General features: G+C 41.4%; 1 protein-coding gene across 2 annotated transcripts in view; it reads left to right on the top strand.

Moving 5' to 3' along the window:
- LOC124593707 (transcription elongation factor B polypeptide 3) overlaps window positions 1-27,376 on the top strand; it is a 161,950-nt gene that overhangs the window by 117,590 nt on the left and 16,984 nt on the right. The window contains exons 8-9 of one of the 2 annotated variants that reach the window (XM_047132014.1): window positions 1,687-1,777; window positions 23,067-23,199. In XM_047132014.1, the coding sequence (XP_046987970.1) occupies window positions 1,687-1,761 (75 nt within the window). In that variant the 3' untranslated portion in view covers window positions 1,762-1,777; window positions 23,067-23,199. Of the gene's footprint in view, window positions 1-1,686; window positions 1,778-23,066; window positions 23,212-27,376 lie in introns of those variants that run through there. The other variant, XM_047132013.1, reaches the window with a different exon arrangement.

Raw genomic sequence — 27,376 nt, 5'->3', positions numbered from 1 at the left:
TCGTTGTTATCTCATGCACACTGACTACAAATTTGTTTGTCAATCTGATGAATCGACCTGTTGTGCTGCCTTTCATGAACAGCATACCAAGGAGTGCTTTGTGATAGGATAACTCCCACCCACATATTGCTATTGCAATGTAACATGCTCTACAGTATTTGGACATGTTACCTTGGCCTACTTGATCAACAGATCTGCCTCCAGTCATCAGATGACAACTCCAGTATCATCCACAGCCAGCATTAACCACCCTGTATTGACTGACCAAGTGTAACAGATATGGAACTCCATCCCACAAACTGACATTTGGCACTGGTGGACACAATGCATGCGCTTTTACATCCTTGCATTCAACATTCTGGTGATTACACAGGTTATTAATGTACCAGCATTTCACATTCGCAGTGGCTTGCCTTGCACTTACCTGTAATGTTGCAATGTTAATCAAGGTTACCTAGACAAATGTATTCCTAAAATTTCATGGTTCTACATTAATTATTTTTTTGGTGTTGCAATTTTCGTTTCCATCAGTGTATTTTCTGTGCTTCATTTTAGCCATGTTATGAAACAGCATGTTAATAATGAAGAAGGAACTACTGGATTGATGCCTCATTACTACTATTGCAGGATCAGCCGTGTTTGAGTTAATTTTTTGTTTCTATTATTTTGAAGCAAAGAGCCATTGGATAGTCAAATCTGCATTTGGGGGAACGGAATAGGGGGAAGAAATTTTTGTGGAAGGGCAAGGATTCCAGATGCAGCAAGGGCATGATGAGGCATTCATGGAAGGTTATGAGTAGTTTATTGGGCAGGAATTGAGCAGAAAGCAAGGTCAGGAAGATTGAAAGTGAGGAAATGCTGGAAAGTTACTAGGGGGTAGTTGGGCAGGAGATGATAGGATTGAAGCTGGAAATTGACTGTGAGGGAATCTTTCACTACAGGAGGGGTTTATTCTGAGATTACATTTATAAAAGAAGGAAAGATTCTTACCAACAGTTGCTGAGTAAAATGTTTGTCAAAGTAAGAAAAATGTTTATTGTACTGTACTTATCTGTGCATGCAGGTTACATTACAAGAATTTCTGCATTTGTTTTCTTACATTATACTAATTCAGCAGGATCTGTATAAAGATCTTGTAACAGGAGAGAATGGGAAGAGTGGACTGCAGGGAAAAGTGAAAGGACTAAGGAATAAGTTAATGAAACAGAATCTTTACCCATGGAATTGTGGGTATACTTCCATGTAACCTATTGTTTCTTTTATATTTTAGAGGAAAGGCATTTTAATTCAACATTTTGGTCTGTCTGCTATTGGTTCATTCACAGAGTTAAACGTCATCTTATGTAGTCACGTATTCCTCAATTTTTATTTCATTTCATTACTAATTTTTATACTGGTATTGAACCTGAAAATTTGAACATGTATCATATTCAGTTATTGATCAAAATTTTGTTGACACAAACATTTTCTTGGGACCAATATTTTTCACCCCTAGTCTTCCAAATTTATTGCAGAACCAAATTCAACAAATTATAAATGTGTGTGTATATCTCTTCCTTTTTTCTTCTTATTTTCTGTTTTCTTATGGCGTGAAACATTTCTTTTGTCTTGTATTATTTATGAAATTAAGAGTGCTCAACTAAAAGTACTGTTCATAAATAAGAGTACATCACTGTTCTTGTACAGAGACGACGTAGGAGACGTGCAAGGTTAGCAGCTGAGCGAGGTGCCAAGCTGGGAACTGCTACTTTGTGGCTTTAGCAGCCTCTTAGTAATGGTATGACGTAAGATACTAAGTGTGTGAGAAGTGACATAATCATCACGTCTCTCACACTCAGTGTTGCATAATTTTTGGAATTATGACACTTAAATAAGAGCACAGTTCCACATTTCTATTGGTGTCCACCAAAACTTATTTCATTTTCAGATCATGTGATTTGATGCTCATTGAATATATAATTAGTTTGAATGGTTAGTCTCACTACCAAAAACAAGAGTTGTATTCTTATTTCAGTATGGCCCTGTTATATGGGAATAAATGAGGGTACTATAGAGCTTCACACTATCAAAATGGAGTCATAAAATATGTCACTGGGCCGTGACTCAGTCTGCACCCCAAAATTCATATTTACGATATCCTAAACTCCCTGAATAGTTTATTCTTGTGCATATGCTATTCTCATAATTGTCATTACTTTACCTACTATATAATTTCCTTGACTGCTAATTGTACAACAGACACAAGAAATAGACAACAAAAGTACACCATGGACAATTTTTATGGTTATAATGCAAGTGATTTCTAAACAGTGAAAGTTCAGTTTGGAAGTGCTTCTATCAGAACTCAATTTTCCCTGCTTGATTTAAAGTAAATTTTGTTATTAGGTCTAGAGTCTAATTAAGTGATACTTGATTTAGTTTTGTAACTTAGTCCAAACATTGTTATCTATGGAAGGCTTAGGCAAAAAATCTCATACATGACAGTTTGGACTGCAATGGTGAGGGGAATGTCGTTCCTCTCTACCTCCAATTCTCACACGTGTTGCTGCTCTGTGTGTGTGTGTGTGTGTGTGTGTGTGTGTGTGGTTTTTTAGTAGAATAAGGGATGAAAGTAGTGTGTTTTGACTCAAATTATCTGTACTCTTATTGAACATATTTTGTAAGATTAAGCTCATACTGTAGAACATGTGACTGTCTATTAATTGAATAAAAAATACAGGCATCTGTAGCTGGTTGCAGTTATTTGTATTTATATTCTTCAGTAAGCATATAAATTTATAACTTCATTCTGGTTTCTTTTGTGTCATACCTCGTACAGGACATTTTTCAGTGAAGTATAATAACGCATTTGTAGAAAACTGCTCATGCACTGACATTTTGGTAATTGATTTGAACGAAAATCACACAGTCGTATACCCCTAGCTTACTTATTTGTTACATAGTTTAATTCTTAATTTCTTTGCGTGTTTTTGGTACCTGCATTGTTTAATTCATAAATTTCGGGCATAATATAGCATTTAAGAGTTGTAGCATCACATTTTAGTACCTGAATAGTGTAAATTCGCGTAGTCGTCTGTCTTCTCTTTTTGTTTTGAACGGCCAGTGTCGGTTGGCCACAGCCAGTGTGCTCCCTGCTGCCGTTGGATAAGCAGCTGCCAGCAGCAAGTCGTATACCCCTAGCTTACTTATTTGTTACATAGTTTAATTCTTAATATCTTTGCGTGTTTTTGGTACTTGCATTGTTTAATTCATAAATTTCGGGCGTATTATAGTATTTGAGAGTTGTAGCATCGCGTTTTAGTACCTGAATAGTGTAAAATCGCGTAGTCTCCTTCCGCCGCTGAGCAGTGTGTCAGCAGTGCGCAAGTAGCAGCATTACTGCATTTACTAGGCAGTCTTGTATTTTAATAACCGTTTAAATTTTGTGTCGAATTGTTTGTGCTCTCTGTAGATTAGTTCAGACGTTCTTTGCACAACAGTTTTTAGCATGGATAGAGACTGCAACTGCTGTGTTCGGATGCAGGCTGAGTTGGCATCCCTTCGCTCCCAGCTTCAGGCAGTGTTGGCTTCGGTCACACAGCTTGAGGCTGTTGCCAATGGGCATCACTATGGGGGTCCGGATGGGGGTTTGTCGGGGACGGCCAGCTCGTCCCACAAATCCCCCGATCAGACTACGACTGTGGCTGCTCGGGATACTGCCCACATTGAGGCTGATCCCTCACCTGTGGTAGAGTGGGAGGTCGTCTCGAGGTGTGGCAGGGGGCGAAAGACATTCCGGAGGGCTAAACGGAAGGCCTCTCCAGTTTGTCTGACGAACCAGTTTCAGGCTCTGTCTCCGGCTGATACTGATCTTTGGCCGGACATGGCTGCTTGTCCTGTTCCAGAGGTTGCCCCTCAGTCTGCAAGATCCAGGCGGTCGCAGAGGGTGGGCTTACTGGTAGTTGGGAGCTCCAACGTCAGGCATGTAATGGGGCCCCTTAGGGATATGGCAGCAAGAGAGGGGAAGAAAACCAATGTGCACTCCGTGTGCATACCGGGGGGAAAGGGACCTTCCGGATGCCATGAAGGGTACAGGGTGCACCCATCTGCAGGTGGTCGCTCATGTAAGCACCAATGATGTGTGTCGCTATGGATTGGAGGAAATCCTCTCTGGCTTCCGGCGGCTATCTGATCTGGTGAAGACTGCCAGTCTTGCTAGCGGGATGAAAGCAGAGCTCACCATCTGCAGCATCGGCGACAGGACTGACTGCGGACCTTTGGTACAGAGCCGAGTGGAGGATCTGAATCAGAGGCTGAGACGGTTCTGCGACCGTGTGGGCTGCAGATTCCTCGACTTGCGCCATAGGGTGGTGGGGTTTCGGGTTCCGCTGGATAGGTCAGGAGTCCACTACACGCAGCAAGCAGCTACACAGGTAGCAGGGGTTGTAGGGCGTGGACTGGGCGGTTTTTTAGGTTAGATGGCCTTGGGCAAGTGCAGAAAGGGCAACAGCCTCAAAGGGTGCGGAGCAAAGTCAGGACATGTGGGGACCAAGCAGCAATCGGTATTGTAATTGTAAACTGTTGAAGCTGCATTGGTAAAGTACCGGAACTCCAAGCGCTGATAGAAAGCACCGAAGCTGAAATCGTTACAGGTACAGAAAGCTGGCTGAAGCCAGAGATAAATTCTGCCAAAATTTTTACAAAGGCACAGAAGGCGTTTAGAAAGGATAGATTGAATGCACCGGTGGTGGTGCGTTTGTCGCTGTTAGTAGTAGTTTATCCTGTAGTGAAGTAGAATTGGATAGTTCCTGTGAATTATTATGGGTGGAGGTTACACTCAACAACCGAGCTAGGTTAATAATTGGCTCCTTTTACACCTCCTGACTCAGCAGCATTAGTGGCAGAACAACTGAGAGAAAATTTGGAATACATTTCACATAAATTTTCTCAGCATGTTATAGTCTTAGGGGAAGATTTCGATTTACCAGATATAGACTGGGACACTCAGATGTTTAGGACGGGTGGTAGGGACAGAGCATCGAGTGACATTATACTGAGTGCACTATCCCAAAATTACCTCGAGCAATTAAACAGAGAACCGACTCTTGGACCTACTGATAACAAACAGACCCGAACTTTTCGACTCTGTAAGTGCAGAACAGGGTATCAGTGATCATAAGGCCATTGCAGCATCCCTGAATATGGAAGTTAATAGGAATATAAAAAAAGGGAGGAAAGTTTATCTGTTTAGCAAGAGTAATAGAAGCCAGATTTCAGACTACCTAACAGATCAAAACGAAAATTTCTGTTCCGTCACTGACAATGTTGAGTGTTTATGGAAAAAGTTCAAGGCAATCGTAAAATGCGTTTTAGACAGGTACGTGCCGAGTAAATCTGTGAGGGACGGGAAAAACCCACCGTGGTTCAACAACAAAGTTAGGAAACTACTGCGAAAGCAGAGAGAGCTTCACTCCAAGTTTAAATGCAGCCAAAACCTCTCAGACAAACAGAAGCTAAACGATGTCAAAGTTAGCGTAAGGAGGGCTATGCATGAAGCGTTCACTGAATTCGAAAGTAAAATTCTATGTACCGACTTGACAGAAAATCCTAGGACGTTCTGGTCTTACATTAAATCAGTAAGTGGCTCAAAACAGCATATCCAGACACTCCGGGATGATGATGGCATTGAAACAGAGGATGACACGCGTAAAGCTGAAATACTAAATACATTTTTCCAAAGCTGTTTCACAGAGGAAGACCGCACTGCAGTTCCTTCTCTAAATCCTCGCACAAACGAAAAAATGGCTGACATCGAAATAAGTGTCCAAGGAATAGAAAAGCAACTGGAATCACTCAACAGAGGAAAGTCCACTGGACCTGACGGGATACCAATTCGATTCTACACAGAGTACGCGAAAGAACTTGCCCCCCTTCTAACAGCCGTGTACCCCAAGTCTCTAGAGGAACGGAAGGTTCCAAATGATTGGAAAAGAGCACAGGTAGTCCCAGTCTTCAAGAAGGGTCGTCGAGCAGATGCGCAAAACTATAGACCTATATCTCTGACGTCGATCTGTTGCAGAATTTTAGAACATGTTTTTTGCTCGAGTATCATGTCGTTTTTGGAAACCCAGAATCTACTCTGTAGGAATCAACATGGATTCCGGAAACAGTGATCGTATGAGACCCAACTCGCTTTATTTGTTCATGAGACCCAGAAAATATTAGATACAGGCTCCCGGGTAGTTGCTATTTTCCTTGACTTCTGGAAGGTGTTCGATACAGTTCCGCACTGTCGCCTGATAAACAGAGTAAGAGCCTACGGAATATCGGACTAGCTGTGTGGCTGGATTGAAGAGTTTTTAGCAAACAGAACACAACATGTTGTTATCAATGGAGAGACGTCTACAGACGTTAGAGTTACCTCTGGTGTGCCACAGGGGAACATTATGGGACCATTGCTTTTCACAATATATATAAATGACCTAGTAGATAGTGTCGGAAGTTCCATGCGGCTTTTCGTGGATGATGCTGTAGTATACAGAGAAGTTGCAGCATTAGAAAATTGTAGCGAAATGCAGGAAGATTTGCAGCGGATAGGCACTTGGTGCAGGGAGTGACAACTGACATAGACAAATGTAATGTATTGCGAATACATAGAAAGAAGGATCCTTTATTGTATGATTATATGATAGCGGAACAAACACTGGTAGCAGTTACTTCTGTAAAATATCTGGGAGTATGCGTGCGGAACGATTTGAAGTGGAATGATCATATAAAATTAATTGTTGGTAAGGCGGGTACCAGGTTGAGGTTCATTGGGAGAGTCCTTAGAAAATGTAGTCCATCAACAATGGAGGTGGCTTACAAAACACTCGTTCGACCTATACTTGAGTATTGCTCATCAGTGTGGGATCCATACCAGATCGGGTTGACGGAGGAGATAGAGAAGATCCAAACAAGAGCGGCGCGTTTTGTCACAGGGTTATTTGGTAAGCGTGATAGCGTTCCGGAGATGTTTAGTCAACTCAGGTGGCAGACTCTGCAAGAGAGGCGCTCTGCATCGCGGTGTAGCTTGCTCGCCAGGTTTCGAGAGGGTGCGTTTCTGGATGAGGTATTGAATATATTGCTTCCTCCTACTTATACCTCCCGAGGAGATCACGAATGTAAAATTAGAGAGATTCGACCGCGCACGGAGGCTTTCAGACAGTCGTTCTTCCCGCGAACTATACGCGACTGGAACAGGAAAGGGAGGTAATGACAGTGGCACGTAAAGTGCCCTCTGCCACACACCTTTGGGTGGCTTGCGGAGTATAAATGTAGATGTAGTTGTAGGAAGGACATAGCAAGGTAAAGAGAGAGAGGAGGAGGAGGAGGAGAAGAAGAAAAAGAAGAAGAAGAAGAAGAAGTTGGGTCAGTCCAAATGGAATGGTCCAACAAAAATTAAGTTGGTTGCTTGACCATTTTTAAATATTTTAATTTTTTATATGTGATTACCCTATATTAAGAAGTTCAAAACAGTTTTTTTAAAATAATTTTACCTTTCACCTTCACTGAATGGCGGCAATCTTTGTTTGTAAGCCACAACAGTGTTTCAGTTTAGAGACATTAGAAAAAATATGAATCTCTCTTCACTGGGTTTAGTTACAACATTGAAACTGACATGATTGTTTTTAGAAAAGTGTCCTCTACAACATTGTCTATTACACAAAATACCCTAAATTCAAAAATAACCAGTAAAAATGACCTCCTAAGTTTGGTATCCAGATTTTCTAAAATCCACTTTGTAGGCCCAAAAATAACAAATAAGGAATGATTTATGAGAGTCTATTTTTTTTCCTATAGTTAGATATCATACACTACTGGCCTCATATAGAGCAAGAACACTTAATTTTGTATGAATTTTTGAAGTTTGAAACTTTCATTTTTTGTTAAGTTTTGGGTTAGTTATCTCAGGTGGGGCTGACTATAAAAATATGATTTTTGCACAGTTTGTACACCTGTATGGTAGCAACGTACTGTAAATATTTCATATTTAAAAATTGTCAAGCAACTATCACTGGACCACTTCATATGAATTGACCCAGCTGTGATCAGTTTTTTATATGTTGGTAATATATTATGTATCTTTAAGCTAATTGTGATGCTTATGCTAATTGTTCCTAAATAACTGTTGTTATTGTAATGAAGCCTGAAAACCTGAGAGAGTTTGGATTAAAGGCAACAATTCAATTTAAAATTAGTTTTCCTTCTACATAACAGATATTGTTGGGATTATTTCAGTACTTTCTTAAGATTTTTAAAAAGATTAGATGGTAAGATAAAAACACTAACAATAAACATGACTATATGGTCTGTCAATGTGATCATTAGCATCTTTGTAATGACTTGTTTCTCATAGTAGGATCCTCTCATTTACATGTCCTATGATTTGACAATATACAGTTTCTTGCTACATTCAGTATTCCTTGAATTTAAACACTGAATTTTGGAAGAGGTTGGTTATGTATGCATGGCCTGATTAATTACAAAACTGGCACCAGGTCGGGTGTAAATACTCTTACCTACAGGTACCTCAGTACTAAGACAGGTCTGAAGGCTCTTGTGGCTTATAGAATATCACTTTCAAGTTACCATGCAGATCGTTTCAACTCCACATGGCCCCAAAACAAAAGGAAACAGGCCACAAAATTGGTCACACAATGCACCACATGCTGATAGATGCCAATAGCTGCTGATGCACAGGTGTGGCTCACCAATAATAGTGAAAAGCCAACATCGGCTCATTAGGTGCCCAACATGGAGGAATGCAAGTTCTGCTGGCACCACACAGCATTTCAGAACAACTCTTTAATGTGAATGTAATGTGTCAGAACCACTGGTGACACTAAAGTTACATGTTAGCTCCACTGTTTGACACCAATATTATGATCCGAACCAGGGTCATGTTGTTATCAGGACGTCAGGCAAAGTGTGTGGGTGAGTGATCCTGTGGAGTGCTGGGGCACTACTGAAACCTCATTTAATGAACAACCATTTATTGGTGAGAGTTTTGCAGTCACTCTGTCTTCTTCTCGGAGCTGTGCTGAGTCCTCTCTGCTTGAAAGCGCGAGGTGGCATTCAGTGTCACGGCCCATAGGATAGTATGGCAGCCACGCATCGCTGTAACCCAGCGTGGCTGTGGACATCTGTCGGAGCCTCAGCCCTCTCATTGAGTGAAGCTGTGTGTAGGCTTGATCCCAGAATACAGCATACCCCTGTAATCAGTTGCTGAGATGGCATGAAGGCAGAAGACTCAGCAGTAACATGAAGGACAGCATGAGCGGCAGTCCCAACATACTGCCGGTAACATGATACTTATACTGCCCCTCTAATCGTGAAACGGGTGCCCAGTGTTGAAGATGGAACAGATTGTAGGTGGGCAGATTGGTTCTTCATCCATGGAAGATGCCCGGCCCCCATCCTCAGTCAGTCACCATTGCAATCGGCAGGACTCCAGCTTGCATGAGATAAGTTCCCTCCAATTCTGGATGGGTGTAGACTTGTAGCAATGAACTCCAAATTGGTGGGAGCATGAAGACACTTGTTGAATTCGCTAGAGCATCCTGCAGCTTCATGGAGCTGGTCTTTCATTGGCATCCATGATTAAGATGGAATGGCCTCACTCTGAGAATGAGTTTGAGGAATGCAGAGGTTTTAAAGCAGGTGATAATGTGATCACCTCCTGCTGGTATTGACATGCTCTCATTTGGGCCTGTCAGCTCTCTCAGCTGCTCTGATGTTTAATTTCAGGTTTTCGGAACATTTCTTAATGTGAAGTTTGCATCCTGGTTCAGCTTGTTTGTACTTCGGGTGTCCTGTGTTAACATTACGTTAATACACTGTTGTGTAGCTGGCAGACATGCCCCACTTAGCAGCAATGACACCTCAGTTGGTTTCTAACAAAATTTTATTGCTGCATTTATTTACTGTTCTACTGTGCAACAAGAGAATGAGTCCTTCAATCCTGTTATAATTCTGGCCACACAGGTTTGTGTGTGTGTGTGTGTGTGTGTGTGTGTGTGTGTGTGTGTGTGTGTGTGTGTGTGTGTGTGTATATATATGCAGATATGGGTGTGTACACTATAGCTCCAAAAAAGGATTTGTCCAAAAGCTAGAAAAGTTCACAGTTTTGCTTAAGTGTCTTTCAGTGACTCAGAGCCCCTAATGTTTGGTGAGTATGTACATTTACTGGTTAAAGTTTGTTTGCTTGATTTTCACTTAAATATGATAATAATAGTACATTAAAATAAAATATCAGTGCAACCAGACAAAACAAAAGTAAGCGATAGTAATTAAGCAAAACAGATGGAATAATCTAATCACTTATGTGGAACATTTTTTGCCACGCAAATAAATTATTACAATTTCAGGACTACATGTAATGAAAAGTGAGTGGGGCACCTTGAAAAGAGGATTTCTTCCACAAAACACAATAACAACTTTTAGAGTACGTAACATGCGTAACTTGTAGATGATTTGGCTATGAAGCACAGCAGTGCCCTGAGTCCCACTGGCCTATGATATAGAGAAAAGATTAGTATAGTTATTTCTGTTTTATGTTGTGTTAGTGTAAAGGAAGTCCATTTGTTCTGAAGTGAAGTTCAAAATGGAGGTTACAGTGTGACAAGAAATGCATTCGGTAACTTTAAGTGAAACTGTTGAAGTTTAGAAAAAGCAGGTAGCCACATTGCTCCAGGATGAAACAAAATGGAGCCAGGCTAGCAAAGAAATGCAAAGCAACTAGAAGCATTACTTGCAGCAACTGAGCTGATGCAAGAACAAGGAGGGGCTACTAATGCGATAGTTAATGTACTTGTTATATCTGTTGGTACTGTGCCAGCTAGTCTCATGACAACTTTTCATGGGAAAACATATTAGGATGTGTCAGCTTTTCTGGATGATGTTAACGGAGCAGCCTGGTTAGGGAACTCACCCGATGCAGTATGTCATTCTGTGGTTAAGTTATGGTTAACAAGTGACACTAAAATATGTCACATACAATGAAACACTTGGTGAGGCACAGATGTGTAAGCAGCTAGCTGAAGAACTAATCCAATACTATTTTAAACACAATAGTGCTAGATTTTTCAGAGAAAAGCTCATGGGTTTAATGCAGAAACATAGTGAATCAGAAGAGGCATTCTCTGATAGGATTTGTAAGCTGAACCTACAGAAGGCAGAGGCAGACAGAAAGTTCTTGTGGAAAGCAGAGAATAGGCCCTTGGACATATTCATGAGAGCTACTTCAGTGGAACTGTCATGAAGGGTAAGAATGGAGAATCTTAGTTATTTGTCCTGTGCTATGAGAATTGCCATACAGAATGCCAAGGTGTCTTCTCCTCTGATATTAATGTTATAGATATGGACAAATGGGCCACATGAAGAGGCAATATTGCCAGCCACAATGATTTGAATGTGGTGGGGTTGTACATTAGGTGTTGGCTGCAGAAATAGTAACCAGGAAAAGAGCAATAATAAGTAGTGTTTGTTAATTGCAAGCAGAGGTTCCTTGGCCATAGGAAGTCATTCCCAATATAACAGTAAACAGCAATTACAAGTGCAGAGACAGCTTGTTGCTTGTTTGGCACAGTAGGGAACAAGGAGCCTAAATTCTTGGTGGATATTGGAGGCACATGTGTCAGTTGTTAGTCTGGAACTCTTAAGCAAGAGGATACTTCAGTCTCCACACAGCAGGTTACATTGTTAGGGTAACAATTAGACAGAATCGTTGAGGACAATGCTGCTCACTGTTAGAGTTGGGCCTGAAAATTTTAAGCAGTACATGTAGGTGTTGCCACACATTAGTGAAGGATACTGTGCAGTTATGGAACTTGATTTTCTGACTAACATTGTGCACTAATTGATCTTGCACAGTGTATAATCAAACTTGATGCAACTTTGTATCCATTATGGGAGAGAGCGGCTAGTGAAACAACATCGCAAGGTGTGCCTGTCATGAAATGTGTGCACATACATTAATGGTTAATTTGTAGGCTAATGTGCCAGCAGATACAGGAAAACTGATCTGGGTTAGTGTAGGTATAGACTTACTGAGAGAATTGTTATGCATGGTAGAACCATCGACATGCCGCAGAGAATTAGATAAGTTGCTTTGTGTGGTGCACAGGAGTGTAGTATGCATTGCAGATGTAGACGGAGAATTTATGGTTCCCATGAATTTAGACAATTTGGCATGGATGAGATGAGTTTGCCAAAGGACGTAATGGTAGCCAGTTTGAGTGTATTGGAGGAAGACAGTATTGACAGGTCAGGTGACGACCACAGCCACAAGTACACCATTAACAGTTCTGCATTACATGATAAAGTTCAGCACCTGCTAGGGAAAGATAGGGAAGTAATGAAAGCTTTATTGGTTGGGTTTGCCGATTTGTTCAGTGTAGTGGATCCGTTACTAGTGACACTACTACTACTACTACTACTACTACTACTACTGCTGCTGCTGCTGCTGTCATGTGACTAGGGCCTCCTGTCAGGGGTAGACCATTCGCCGGGTGCAAGTCTTTAAATTTGATGCCACTTCGACGACTTGCGCTTCGATGGGGATGAAATGATGATTAGGACAACACAACACCCAGACCCTGAGCAGAAAAAATCTCTGACCCAGCCGGCAATCGAACCCAGGCCCTCAGGATTGACATTCTGTTGCGCTGACCACTCAGCTACCCGGGACGGACACCAGTGACACTGATTATACAGTAGAAAATACTAACAGGTAATAATGCTCCGATGTACACTCCTGGAAATGGAAAAAAGAACACATTGACACCGGTGTGTCAGACCCACCATACTTGCTCCGGACACTGCGAGAGGGCTGTACAAGCAATGATCACACGCACGGCACAGCGGACACACCAGGAATCGCGGTGTTGGCCGTCGAATGGCGCTAGCTGCGCAGCATTTGTGCACCGCCGCCGTCAGTGTCAGCCAGTTTGCCGTGGCATACGGAGCTCCATCGCAGTCTTTAACACTGGTAGCATGCCGCGACAGCGTGGACGTGAGCCGTATGTGCAGTTGACGGACTTTGAGCGAGGGCGTATAGTGGGCATGCGGGAGGCCGGGTGGACGTACCGCCGAATTGCTCAACACATGGGGCGTGAGGTCTCCACAGTACATCGATGTTGTCGCCAGTGGTCGGCGGAAGCTGCACGTGCCCGTCGACCTGGGACCGGACCGCAGCAACGCACGGATGCACGCCAAGACCGTAGGATCCTACGCAGTGCCGTAGGGGACCACACCGCCACTTCCCAGCAAATTAGGGACACTGTTGCTCCTGGGGTATCGGCGAGGACCATTCGCAACCGTCTCCATGAAGCTGGGCTACGGCCCCGCACACCGTTAGGCCGTCTTCCGCTCACGCCCCAGTGGTGTCGCGACAGGCGTGAATGGAGGGACGAATGGAGACGTGTCGTCTTCAGCGATGAGAGTCGCTTCTGCCTTGGTGCCAATGATGGTCGTATGCGTGTTTGGCGCCGTGCAGGTGAGAGCCACAATCAGGACTGCATACGACCGAGGCACACAGGGCCAACACCCGGCATCATGGTGTGGGGAGCGATCTCCTACACTGGCCGTACACCACTGGTGATCGTCGAGGGGACACTGAATAGTGCACGGTACATCCAAACCGTCATCGAACCCATCGTTCTACCATTCCTAGACCGGCAAGGGAACTTGCCACCCAACGTGCTCTAGAAGGTGTAAGTCAACTACCCTGGCCTGCAAGATCTCCGGATCTGTCCCCCATTGAGCATGTTTGGGACTGGATGAAGCGTCGTCTCACGCGGTCTGTACGTCCAGCACGAACGCTGGTCCAACTGAGGCGCCAGGTGGAAATGGCATGGCAAGCCGTTCCACAGGACTACATCCAGTATCTCTACGATCGTCTCCATGGGAGAATAGCAGCCTGCATTGCTGCGAAAGGTGGATATACACTGTACTAGTGCCGACATTGTGCATGCTCTGTTGCCTGTGTCTATGTGCCTGTGGTTCTGTCAGTGTGATCATGTGATGTATCTGACCCCAGGAATGTGTCAATAAAGTTTCCCCTTCCTGGGACAATGAATTCACGGCGTTCTTATTTCAATTTCCAGGAGTGTATAAGAAACCATACCGAGTCCCAAAGCAATTACAAGAGCTAATAGATGAATTCATTGACCAGCAGCTGGCTGATTGAATCATTGAGGATATTTATAGTCCTTAGAGAGAGTGCGAACATTCCATTGTGCCCAAAAATTCATCAAGTCTTAACTGAAAAATATAGGTTCTGTTGCAATTATCGCTTTTGAAATGCAAAAACTGTCACCGATGTATATCCCATCCTGAACATCACACACACACTACAGTCTGTGTCAGTGTAAATACTTTTTGTCTATGAATTTGAAGAGTGGTTACCACCAGCTTTAAGTAGTTCCAGAAGACCAGCCAGAGACAGCTTTTTTCACACCAAGGGGACATAACCAGTATTTTACAATGCTGTTTGGACTAAAAAACATACTTGCTACTTTTCAGAGACTTAAATGGAGTGCTTCACAGATTGAAACCTAATAAATGCATGGTTTATCTTGATGACATAATTCTATTTTCAAAGGATACAGAACAATACTGAAATGATTGGAAGATGTCTTTAAATGACTATGGACAGTACACTTAACACTCAGTGCCAATAAATGCCATTATGCTCAAACAGAAGTAAACTGTTTGGGACCTCATAATTAGCCAGGAAGGAGTAAAGATTGATCCACGCTTAATATCAACAGTTCATGATTTGTACCACCACAGATGGCAATACACAATTTGCTTTAGGCTTCTGTAATTATTATAGGAAATACATAATTGTTTTTGCACAAATTGGTGAGCCCTTGAATTGCCTTTTAAGAAAAGGAGTAAAATATGAGCGGTCAGTAGTGTGTCAAGCCACATTCAAGAAACTGAAGCATGCTTTAGCATCCAGTCCTGTGTTGGTAACTCCAAACTTTAGAGTTCATCCTATCCTGCAACACAAGCAGGATCACAATTGGTTGTGTTTTGAGCCGAATCATGGGTGATAAGGAACATTCAGTGGCATATGCACTGAGACAGTTAAGTAGAGGGGAATGCAATTATTCACCAAAAGTACAAAGGATGTTAACTGTTATTTATTGTGTTACATCCTTTTGCTGTTGTTTTTTAAGGCAGTGACTTTTGCTTCGCTTAAGCGGCTGTTGGGATCGATAGATCCATCTTGTAGATTAATATGGCGGGCACTTAAATTAAATGAGTTTAATTATGAGGTAGTGCATAAATCTGAGAAAGTACATACTAATGCAGACATGCCAAGTAGAAAAATTGAGAGCTCTACAAGCACTAGGCAAAAGCTGTCAGAAAGACAGAAAGTGCAGACAACGGACTTGTTGCGCTTCTAGGTCAAAGCCACAGTTGGTATCACATCATGTTTTGCTGTACAGAAATTTGAAGTATGGACCACTCATGGTGGTTTGTGCAATATTTAGAAGTGAAGTGTTGCAACAGGCTCATGATCACTTCTTGGTTGGTCATGGAGGATGTAGAATGACAGATAGACACATAGCACAAAAGTTTCGGTGGAGAAACAGAAAGGAAGTTGTTGACCAAGACATGAAAGACTGTGTGACGTGTGCAGATTTGAGTGACTGATGTGTGCCATTGTTAAGATTATCAGAAGTGACAAAACTTTTTGAAATGTTTGGTTGAGATATTCTTGGGCCTTTTCATTGGACAGCAGCTGGTAACAAGTATATTCTAATGATAATGGTTCATTTTTCCTGGTTCATAGCAATGATAGCAATTCTGGACCAGTGAGTAAGCACAGTCATGAATGCTAACATTTGGTGTTCCTCATACTATAACAACAAATCAGGGTACAAATTTTATGTCAGACATTTTTGAAGCAGTTGTGTTGGCTGCTTGTATCCGGAAACTTCGCACTAGTCCTTTCTGCTCACAAGCCAACAGTCATACTGGATGGATTCACCATACAATTTCGAAGATGTTAAGCCATTATAATAACTGGGCTATATATGTACAATATTTGTCTTAGTATACAATTAAAAAATACACAGATTACAGGTCTTTCACTATGCAATGTCGTATATGGTGGAAATGTTCCACTTCCTTTCGAGGTTCTGAAATTAATGAAGAGTCAATGAAAAAGTTCGTGGTACTGATAAGAAAAGTTTGGTGGAAGGTCAAACGAACAAATACAAGAGCACTTGAACTCCAAGAAAAGAAGGGTTAGTGTATGGGATACTTGCTGCAATATCGAGTAGGTTTGTGAGTCTAGGTAACTAACCCATACACACCAACACAAAAAACTAACAACTCTTTAACTACGTATCAGGATCCATATCAGGTGAAAGATGTGACATTGCCAGTGAAGGTGAAGGTATAGTTTGCAATGAAAACATCAGTTATTCATGCAAGCTTAGTTAGAAATATCACTAGAGTGGTAGACATTTTGCTGCATATTCCAACAACAGAGATGGTACAGAATAAAAACTCTAGGAAGATGAAGAAGCCAGTAGTTAGAATTTTTTCGCAATTCACGTAGCATACCCTACACATTAAAAACAAGTGTTTAGTTTCCTTTTGTTAATTATGTACTTTTTTTCCACTCAACCATTAGGTTTTTTTTGTTTTGTTTTGGGGATTTAGTTCTGGGTGGCTAAATGAGTTTGTATTGCATATATTCAGTAGTACACACATAAAAAAAAAAATTTGCGTCACCTTGGTTCCAAGAGTTCCAGATCCTGTACCAAAAACTGGAATAAAGATCAACATAAACATCATTTCCACCCTTTTTATTGCTCATGAAAACCACACATTGCATGTTGTACCATCGTACAGCGAGGCCTTAAGAGGTGGTGGTACAGATTGCTGTACACACCGGTACCTCTTATACCCAGTAGCACATCCTCTTGCATTGATACATGCCTGTATTCATTGTGGCATACTATCCACAAGTTCATCAATGCAATGTTGGTCCAGATTGTCCCGCTCCTCAATGGCGGTTCAGCGTAGATTGATTCCTCAGAGTGGTTGGCGGGTCACGTCGTCCATAAACAGCCCTTTTCAATGCTGTTCGGACATGGAGGGGATACAGAGAGACAGGAACTGTCCATGCCATGCTTCGCTCAGACTGCCCAAGGGCTACTACTGCAGTGGATGACCACTACTTATGGATTATGGCTTGGAGGAACCCTGACAGCTTAAGATCTTCGAAATTGTACAGTGAATCCATCCAGTATGAGCATTGGCTTGTGAGCAGAAAGGACTAATGTGAAGTTTCCAGACACAAGCAGCCGACACAACTGCTTCAAAAATGTCTAACATAAAATTTGTACCCTGATTTGTTGTTATAGTATGAGGAACACCAACAACATTTTCAAAATTCAGGCATGTTCTTTAGGGTTCATCTCTGAAGGCCACTCTAGTCGAGCGATGTCATTATCTTGAAGGAAGTCATTCACAAGATGTGCACAATGGGTCATGAATGGTCATCCATGAAGACGAATGTCTCGCCAATATGCTGCCGATATGGTTGCACTATCGGGCGGAGGATGGCATTCACATATCGTACAGCCATTACAGCGCCTTCCATGACCAACAGCAGCATACGTCAGCCCCACATAATGCCACCCCAAACCAGAAGGGGACCTCCACCTTACTACACTCGCTGAACAATATGCCTAAGTTGTTCAGCCTGACTGAGTTACCTCCAAACATGTCTCTGACGATTGTCTGGTTGTATCCATATGCAACACTCATCAGTGATGAGAACGTGATGCCAGTACTGAGCGGTCCATTCGGCATGTTATTGGGCCCATTTATACCGCACTGCATGATGTAGTGGTTGGAAAGGTGCACCTCGCCATGGACGTCGGGAGTAAAGTTGCGCATCATGCAGCCTATTGTGGACAGTTTGATTTGTAACATGACGTCCTGTGTCTACACGAAAAGCATTATTCAACATTATGGCGTTGCTGTCAGGGTTCCTCCGAGCCATAATCCATAGGTAGTGGTCATCCACTGCAGTAGTAGCCCTTGGGTGGTCTGAGTGAGGCATGTCTTCGACAGTTCCTTTCTCTCTGTATCTCCTCCATGTCCAAACAACATCACTTTGGTTCACTCCGAGACGCCTGGACACTTCCCTTGTTGAGAACCCTTCCTGGCACAAAGTAATAATGCGGACACAATCGAACTGCGGTATTGACCGTCCAGGCATGGTTGAACTACAGAAACACTGGCTGTGTATCTCCTTCTTGGTGGAACAACTGGAACTGATCGGCTGTCGGACCCCCTCCGCCTAATAGGCACTGCTAATGCATGGATGTTTACATCTTTGGGTGGGTTTAGTGACATCTCTGAAAAATCAAAGGGACTACCTCTGTAATACAATATCCACAGTCAACGTCTATCTTCAGGAGTTGTGGAAACCAGGGTGATGCAAAACTTTTTTTGATTTGTGTATTTTGTTGTGCATTGAAGCTTTTCCGGAAGGAAAATTATGAGAAATTCCTTTCTCTCAGGAAGCATGCCAATATGGGCAGCCAGAAAGAATACTGTAATTTTGCTGCTGCCTCGTACATAAGCGAATTATGGCATCAGCCTCTTGAATCTAACCAGTCATCGGTGGACACTTGATGTAACGCTGAATGTTTGGAAGATAAGAAATGAGGTGCATGAGTTAGAAGTTACCTTTGGGGAATTGCAGGAAGAAGCAGGAAAAGAGGGAATTCCAGTAGAATAGAGGGAAATACGTGGATTGCAACACTCTTACAAGAACACTCAATAGAACATTTGAAGCAGGTAATCAACCTGCTGGCAAAGACATTGATTCAGAGAAGAGAGGATGGATAAACACAGGTGCGAAATTTTGAAGACATTGTTTGGAAAAGCAGATGATGAAGATCTCAAAATATAAATAACATTCAAGGTCAGGTACAACCAGTAGCAGAGTTTATGAGGTGTAAGGCGGAATGGCATACCAGCCAGATGATGAAAATGGAACATGCTGTACTAAATAACACAAAAGTGGTATGGGAACTGGCAATGGACTTGATGCAGTACACTAAAAGCAATAAGTAGATTATAAATGAAGATCTTAAAAGGGTCCAGAAACAACTACATGAAATACCGTATTTTATAGACTATAAGATGCTGTGGACTGTAAGATGCACCTTAATTTTTAAGCATTTTAATGATATTTTTACCATTTTTATTATTAGATTGCAAAGCCAGTTTATAAAACTGAACTGACCTTAAAATCCCTGAAAAATGTAATCTTCTAGTTGGCCATTTTGCATTCAGTCCTGTATTTGCTCATTCAGTCTTCCTGACTTTTTTCAGTTCATCATTACTAGCCTGCCAATCGTGAATGGTTTTTTCTGTTGGTGGAGTGCTGAAAAGCTATTCAGCTTCTCTGTTTCCACGTTGTTATAAATTTGCTATTACTTTCCATTTACAGCGTGCGTCATATGAATACTTTTTATTTATTTATTTATTTTTTCACTAGAAAAATAGCTACTAACAAGAATATTGTACTGTTACCAAAACACAAATCACTTTCATTTCAAGTTCACCAGCACTGTTGAGTGCAGTGACGCATCGTAGTCTGGGTTTGTGATGGTGGGGCAGGAGGCAAGCAGTGTTAGCAAGCTTATGAATACTCACAACTTACATTCATGACATCAATGCACTGTTGCTACCAGTTAAATCTGGTGTTGTCAGATAGAGATAGGTTTCCCGCAACATCGAATGTATGGTCATTTTTAAGACTGGCATGAATTTTAAATCAAACGCTGGACTTTTTATATTAATTTCAAATATAAGACATACCTGAATTTTGGAGGCAATTTTTCAAAGAAAAAAGTGCGTCTTATAGTCCGTAAAACACAGTAGATGGGCAAATAGCTGTAGCCAGACTGTTACGGATTTTGACAGATAGTGTCAGTGACGTGAGACTGGAGGCAGTAACATTGCAGGAATCTATTTTGTCATGCCATACTTGGGCAGCTAAGTGCTACACTGTTGCCACTTCAGCAGTTCGTAGCAGGAATATGAAAAGCGCAAAAGGATTTTATAACTGAGTTGCGGCATATAGTGTAACCAACTCAGGACAACTTAGCATTATTTTTCCACATGTCAGTAGTTGTGAGAACAGATGGAGCGCAACTACATGTGTCAATGCTTTTCTTGTAGTAGGTTTAAACAGCCAATATCAGTGTTTTATTATACATGCTTATTCTGTGAAATGGAACACAGTAGGAAAATGGCCATGAGTACACACACTAGTGAAGTACTGATAATTTCAGAAAACAGGGAAACATATGTGCTTATGATGAGGAAGAAGTTATGGGATTCCCAGTTGGAGAGTAATACGCTGTGTCCAACCAGAGTGGTCCGAACTGACATGCATGCCTGTAAGTAACAATTGTTCCTGGTGAAATATGAAGAAACAGAGTTTTGGAGGGAAGTATTAACACCTTATCTGCATTTCCAAAGAATGGCCGCACAGTGGATATATTTGTTATGTACTCCAGAAATCATAAAAAAGAATTGTTGCAAAAAAGGAAAGCACCGGGTATGTCCAAAATGGAGGTAAAAAATAGTGAAATCTTAAGAACTGGAACAGTTTGTGATACACCTGGAACAACTTTTTGCTTACCAGCAAGTGTTACAAATACAACAGACTTGAAACACCCATTGCTGTTTTGGCCAGAGAAGTCATTAGAGACACTGCCAAAACTTACTATTTTTAAATGATACCCTGAACCCAGATATCGTTGCTCAGCAGCTAATAGCATTGAAGAAGAGACAGATTTCCACAGAACAGATGTTACAACACATCCAACAGTACTGTGAGAGGCAGCATAATTAGGTTAGGAACATAAGTACTATAGGGGTTCTAGTTGTCATTTGTGTAATTTACACTTTCTACTAGGAAAAACTATAGAACACCCAGAATTATCTGTGCATGGATTACCCATTGCTGGGTTTGACAATGTGGCAGAAAATACTACAGAGTAGTTAGAGTGAATCATAAATCTAATCATCAGGAAGTAGGAGTAAGGAAGTGATTATGAAATAGTGCTGTATTTCAAGAGCATTAAGATTTGTGAGATTTACTTTGATTTTTGTAACAGGGATATTCCATGAAGGACAGATTAATAAGACATACAGAATAGTAGAAAGGTGTGAAAATTTGGGACGTATCTGATAAAGGATTGGGGAATGTTGCTCAGTAGAATAGTAAGTAAGTGCAGAAGTAAAACTTTATTGGAAACCAACTGAGATGTTGTTAAGTGAGGCACATCTGCCAGCTACACAGCAGTTTTGTAACCAAATACTAACATGAGGGGAACAAAGTACAAACAAGCTTGCAGCTTCTTTTATCAGACTATGAAACTGTGTGTGAGAGAACCCAAGAAAAGTAGAGTCAGCACTTTTACAACAGTGCAGGGCAGACAGAATGCTCTACTGTAACGAGGCTAAATGTATTAACTTCACCTTGCGATGTCACAAGAATGCCTGTTGGGATGCAAACATAAAGGAACGCTCTGAAACCCTTAAGTTAAAGCAGTCAAGAGTGCTGACAGGCTCAGAAGTGAGAACACATTCAGTCACCAGTGGATGGGGGGAATCATGTCATGGCCAGCTGTAAAACCTCTACACCCTCCACCTCCCCCTCCTATGCATTCTCAGAGTGAGACTGTTCCAGCTGCATCACGGATACCAATGGCAGACCAGCTCTATTAAGTTGCAGGATGCTCTGGTGAATTAAATAATTGACTACAAGATCTGCTGTCAATTTGGAGTCCACGGCTTTAAGTCCATCCAACTGTGGATAGGACTTATGATCTGCAAGGCACAGTACTGCCAGTCATAATGGTGATGGACTGAGGATGGAAGCGGGGTGATCTTCTGCAGATGACAAATTGATCTGTCCATCTGCAAGCTGTTCAGCTTGGGTGCTGGGTGTCTGTGTTGTGACTACTGGTGCATTACAAATACTACCTTACCAGGTATATGCTGGGACCACCACTCAGGCTGACTTTCATATTGCTGCTGAGTCTTCTGTCTTCACGCCATGTCAATAACCAACTACAGGGATAAGTAGTAGTCTGGGATCAAGTGTTAGCACAGCTTCATGCATCGAGAGTGCTGAGGCTCTGACAGGCATTCACAGTCACGCTAGGCTGTGAAGATGAGTGACACTGCACCCTCTTACTAGCCACAGCAATGACTACAGACACTGTCAGGACCTGTGCTCAGCAAGTTCCTCACACTTTCAAGCAACATAGTTGCTGCTAAGAAGATGGTGTGATTGTAAAATGTTTGCCAATTAAGGATTGTTAATTGAATGATGTTTCATTAGCATTCCATGCTCCACAGAATCATTCATCTCTGCTCTTTGTTACCTCCTGATAACAACACGACCATGGCTCAGGTCGTAACACTCTGCTAGCTCCGTGCCTCACACACAGCTCAACGACTGCCCCAGGACCTCAGTTTCTCTCATACTGCAACCTACCTGGAGCCAGAATGAATCACCATTCCCAGTGCTGCATTTATCTCCTGTGCAGTTATTCTCTCTTCCTCCCACATTCCTGTCCCAACTGTCAACAGTCCTACACCAGCTTTCCCTCCCACTACCTACCTATTCTTCCCTAACCCACTATAAACAGCATAACCCGTCACCCCTGTTGAGCTGCTGTGCCAGAATGATATAAGCAGGGGGCACAATGTAGCTGTGTGTGTGTGTGTGTGTGTGTGTGTGTGTGTGTGTGTGTGTTTTCTCTATAGCTAGGGAAAAAAAAGGCATCCAAAAGTTAGCAAAGTTCTCAGTTTGGTTTACATGCCTCTCAATTACTCAGCATTTACAGTATTCAGTGAGCTCTTACCTTTACTCCTTCAGTTATTTACATTCCACCAAGACTTTCCATTAAAAGATTTAAGATACGTAAGAATTTGCAAACTTTGCTAAAACTGTTTTGAACTGTTATCTTTCCTTTCAGGCAAAATATGGCACTGCTGGACCTGTTGTCATTAGCAAAGGAAGCCCAGTTAAAGGAGCAAAGACAGGCATGGGAAGACAGAATTCTGGTCCTAGCACATCAGCGGCTCCTGTACCTGTTCCCCCACCAAGGAGTGTGCAATCAGGTTGAGTATCATAGCCATATAAAACAAATCACTTGTTTCAAAATAGCTACTCATTTGGAGGGAACACAAATGATATAAGTATAACTCTAACTATTGATTGGTTGAAGCAAGTTAGTCACAGTCTGCGAATAAAAGCATCTACACATTAACTGAGAGGGATGTTACAGATGCAGTGATAAAGCCAGTACCTAGGAAAATTTGGAAACATTTACACTGTGAAGGGGACAATATAAAGTTCTTGTTCTGGCATAGAAAGAATGTTGATATCAGTTATCATAGAGTTGTACTGTAATGTAATTCAGGTGTAAAACTGATATATGGAGCAGCTTTTATTTGTGCAGCTTTTTAAAGGAATAGTGTTGTTCATTTTGTGTTCAAATAGATGCAAATGAATAATATCATGTTGAAAAACTGTCATTTATGGTTTATTGCCAACTAGAATTCATGCAAAGTTGATGGAGACTCATAAGGTATCCTGTATATTTTCAGTAGTTAAAAATGGATGATTGAGTTCAAGTTTAGTGTTACTTGTCCCAAAGATGATCCATATGAATAACAGCCTAGAGTTGCAACCACTTTTGAAAATATTGATTAAGTGCAAGGGGCGTATGAAAAGTCAGTGCAAAGTCCGAGAGATGGCTCCACTGGCGCATATCGATGTCATGTGTAGTTTGTAGCATCTTTGGAAAGAATGCACACCAATTTCAGCCATATTGGTCTATTTCTTTGTGTTTGGCTTTTGTGTGAATCAAGGAAGTAGAGTGATTGTCAAAAAATGAACAAAGAAGAATTTCATGTGATAATTACACTCAGGAGACTAAAGAGAAGCTTGATAAACATTACGTAGCTCTGCACCTTCAATTAGAACAGTTTATAAGTGGTTTCAAAATTTTCGGAGTTACCATATGGGCAAAAGTGATGCTGAACGTTCTGGACGCCCTGTGGAGGTTACGACTCCAAAAATCATTGATAAAATCCATGATGTGGTGATGGATGACAGAAGAGTTAAAGTGCGTGAGATTGCTAGTGCTGTGGGCATCTCAAATGAACGGGTACATAATATTTTGCATAAACATTTCGACATGAGAAAGCTATCCACAAGATGGGTTCCACGATTGCTCACGCTTGACCAAAAATGGAATCGTGTGAAGTGTTGCAAGGATGGTTTTCAGCTGTGCAGGAAGAATCCAGAGGGCTTTAAGCATTATTTCTGCACTGTGGATGAAACATGGATACATTACTATACTCCTGAGACCAAAGAACAATCTTAATAATGGGTTACCAAGGGAGAATCTGCACCAAAAAAGGTGAAGGCCATTCCTTCGGCCGGAATGGTTATGGCAACTGTCTTTTTGGGATTTGCAGGGGATAATCCTCATCTACTATCTGGAAAAGGGTAAAACTATTACAAGCGCATGTTGTTCATCGTTACTGGACCATTTGAAAACCGAGCTGCAAGAAAAACGCCAACGATTGGACCGCAATAAGTCCTTTTCCACCACGACAATGCACCAGCACACACCTCAGCAGTTGTCGTAGCAAAATTAATGGAAATAGGATTACAACTCGTTTCACATTCCCCCCATTCCCTAGACTTGGCTCCCTTGGACTCCTATTTGTTCCCCAGTTAGAAGAAATGGCTGGTGGGATAAAGACGAGGAGGTGATTGCAGCAACTAATAGCTATTTTGCAGGCTTGGACAATTCCTATTATTCGGAAGGGAACAACAAATTAGAACAGCGTTGGACGAAGTTTATAAGTCTAAAAGGAGACTAAATCAAAAAATGAATAGGTTTACCCCAAAGACGTAAGTAGTTTTTATTTTTGCATGGACTTTTTAAACGCCCCTCGTATACCGTATGGCATTACTAGTAGGGTGAATGCCATAGATATATCAGGAGAAAGAGTATCAGACATTTTATGTAAAGAATTATCTGCAAGAAAGTTGTGTGTAATACGGGTGCTGTATCTGTTGAAGTCTGACAAAAAAAAGAAGTGAAAACAACATTTCTCAGAAATGTTGCAACTATTTTATAAAGAATCCAAACGGTGTCCTGTGCTAGTATGTAGAACAAAGTGGGAATCACGAGGTGCGACAATAAAACAATGAGACTGATGTGAAAGAAAATGTTGCTTACCGTTTTAGTCAAGTTTAGTGTTGTCTCCTTCAAAGTAGTTCCCTTCTGATTGTACACACTTTTTCCAGTGCTTCTGCCATTGGTGGTAACATTTCTGGAACTCATCTTCGGTAATATCCTCCAAGACCCTTGTCACAGCTTTTTGGACATCTTGTGTTGTTTGAAAATGGTGTCCCTTGACCACCATTTTGACTCTTGGAAATAGAAAAAAGTTGCACAGAGCAATATCTGGTGAATAAAGTGGCTGTGGTAGTACTGAAATTTGTTTTGAGGTTAAAAATTGCTGTACTGGCAGAGCAGTATGTGATGGCGCATTATCGTTATTTTTGCACAATTCTTTCTCATACCAAAATCTCCAGCTATTATTAGACAAACTGTTTCTCGATTGATGTTCAGTTCTTCTGCAATCATTTTCACAGATTATCTTTGATCAGATTGTATGAGATCACACACCCTTGCCAAATTGACATCCGTCCGTGAGGTTGATGGTCGTCCACTGTGGTCTTCATCTTCAACATTCATTCGGCCTTCACTAAACATTTTATGCCAACGAAAAACTTGAGCTCTTGACTTAACCTCCTCTCCAAAAGCCTTCTGAAGCTTACCTTAAGCTGTCGTCGCAGTTCCACCCAGTTTAACGCAAAAAGAAATGGCATACGGTTGCGCAATATTATGCAGTTCCATTTCTGTAACGAGAGACACAAACACGTGTTAACTTATTACAGCACAACTCATGACTGAGGAGTTGCATCGATGTGCCGCTTGGACTAGAAGCAGCTTATAGACCAAGGTCAAAGGTATTGTGCCTACGCAAGCCTGCAGGGTTGCCACATCTTGCAATGAAAATCAGTCTCATTACTTTATTGTGCACCTCGTATATCAAAATGTTAGAAGTAGTCACAGTCAAGCTACGATAGCCCATTACAAACAGTACTGTAAGATGCTTAAAAATGTTACTAGGAAGACAAAAAGTATGTGGTATGCAAATAGAATAGCTAATTCACAGGATAAAATTAAAACCATATTGTCAGTTGTGAAGGAAGTGTCTGGTCAGCAGCACAAAGCCGACAATATAAAGTCAGTTCATAGTAAAAATATTTTTGTTACTGTTAAATCAGATATATGAACAGTATTTAACAATCGTTTTCTGAGCATTTCTGGTAAATAAAATAAAAATTTAGTTTCTACTGGGAATCATATAACTCTCTTGGGAAAATGCCTTTCCGAGGTTGATGTCTGAAATACTCATCTGTGATACAGACAAGGGGGAGATTTAGTCAATAATTAAATCATTGAAGACTAAGGATTCTTATGGATATGATGGAGTGCCTAGCAGAATATTTAAGTGCTGTGCTGCACATGTTAGCCCAGGATTTAACCATATTTGTAATTTTTCCTTTAGGAATGGTCAATTTCCTGAATGATTAAAGTACTCAGTAGAAAAGCCGCTTTATAAAAAGGGAAAAAGGGATAATGTAGACAATTTTAGACCTATTTCTATGCCATCAGTGTTTGCCACAGTTATTGAAAAGGCTGTATATGTAAAGATAATTGATCATTTTATATCACACGATTTGCTATCAAATGTACAGTTTGGCTTTAGAAGTCGTTTAACAACTGAAAATGCTATATTCTCTTTCCTCTGTGAGGTACTGGATGGGTTAAACAAAAGGTTTTGAAAGCTGGGCATATGCTTTTATTTAACTAAGGCGTTTGATTGTGTTGATCACAAAATATTGCTCCAGAAGTTGAACCATTATGGAATATGGGGAGTAGCTCACAATTTGTTCACCTCTTACTTTAGCAACAGACAGCAAAAGGTCATTATTCACGGTATTGAGAACGGCTGTGATTTGGGGTCTGAATGGGGTACGGTCAGGGGGTGCCCCAGGGACCAGTGTTTGGACCACTCCTGTTCCTTATTTACGTAAATGGTATACCCTCTGGTATTAGAGGTAACTCTAAGATATTTCTGTTTGCTGATGACACTAGTGTGGTAGTAAAGGATGTTGTGTGCAACATTGGCT

This window comes from Schistocerca americana, chromosome 2 (genome assembly GCF_021461395.2).
Source record: "Schistocerca americana isolate TAMUIC-IGC-003095 chromosome 2, iqSchAmer2.1, whole genome shotgun sequence".
Taxonomy (NCBI): domain Eukaryota; kingdom Metazoa; phylum Arthropoda; class Insecta; order Orthoptera; family Acrididae; genus Schistocerca; species Schistocerca americana.
This window is presented reverse-complemented; position numbering and strand designations above follow the sequence as displayed.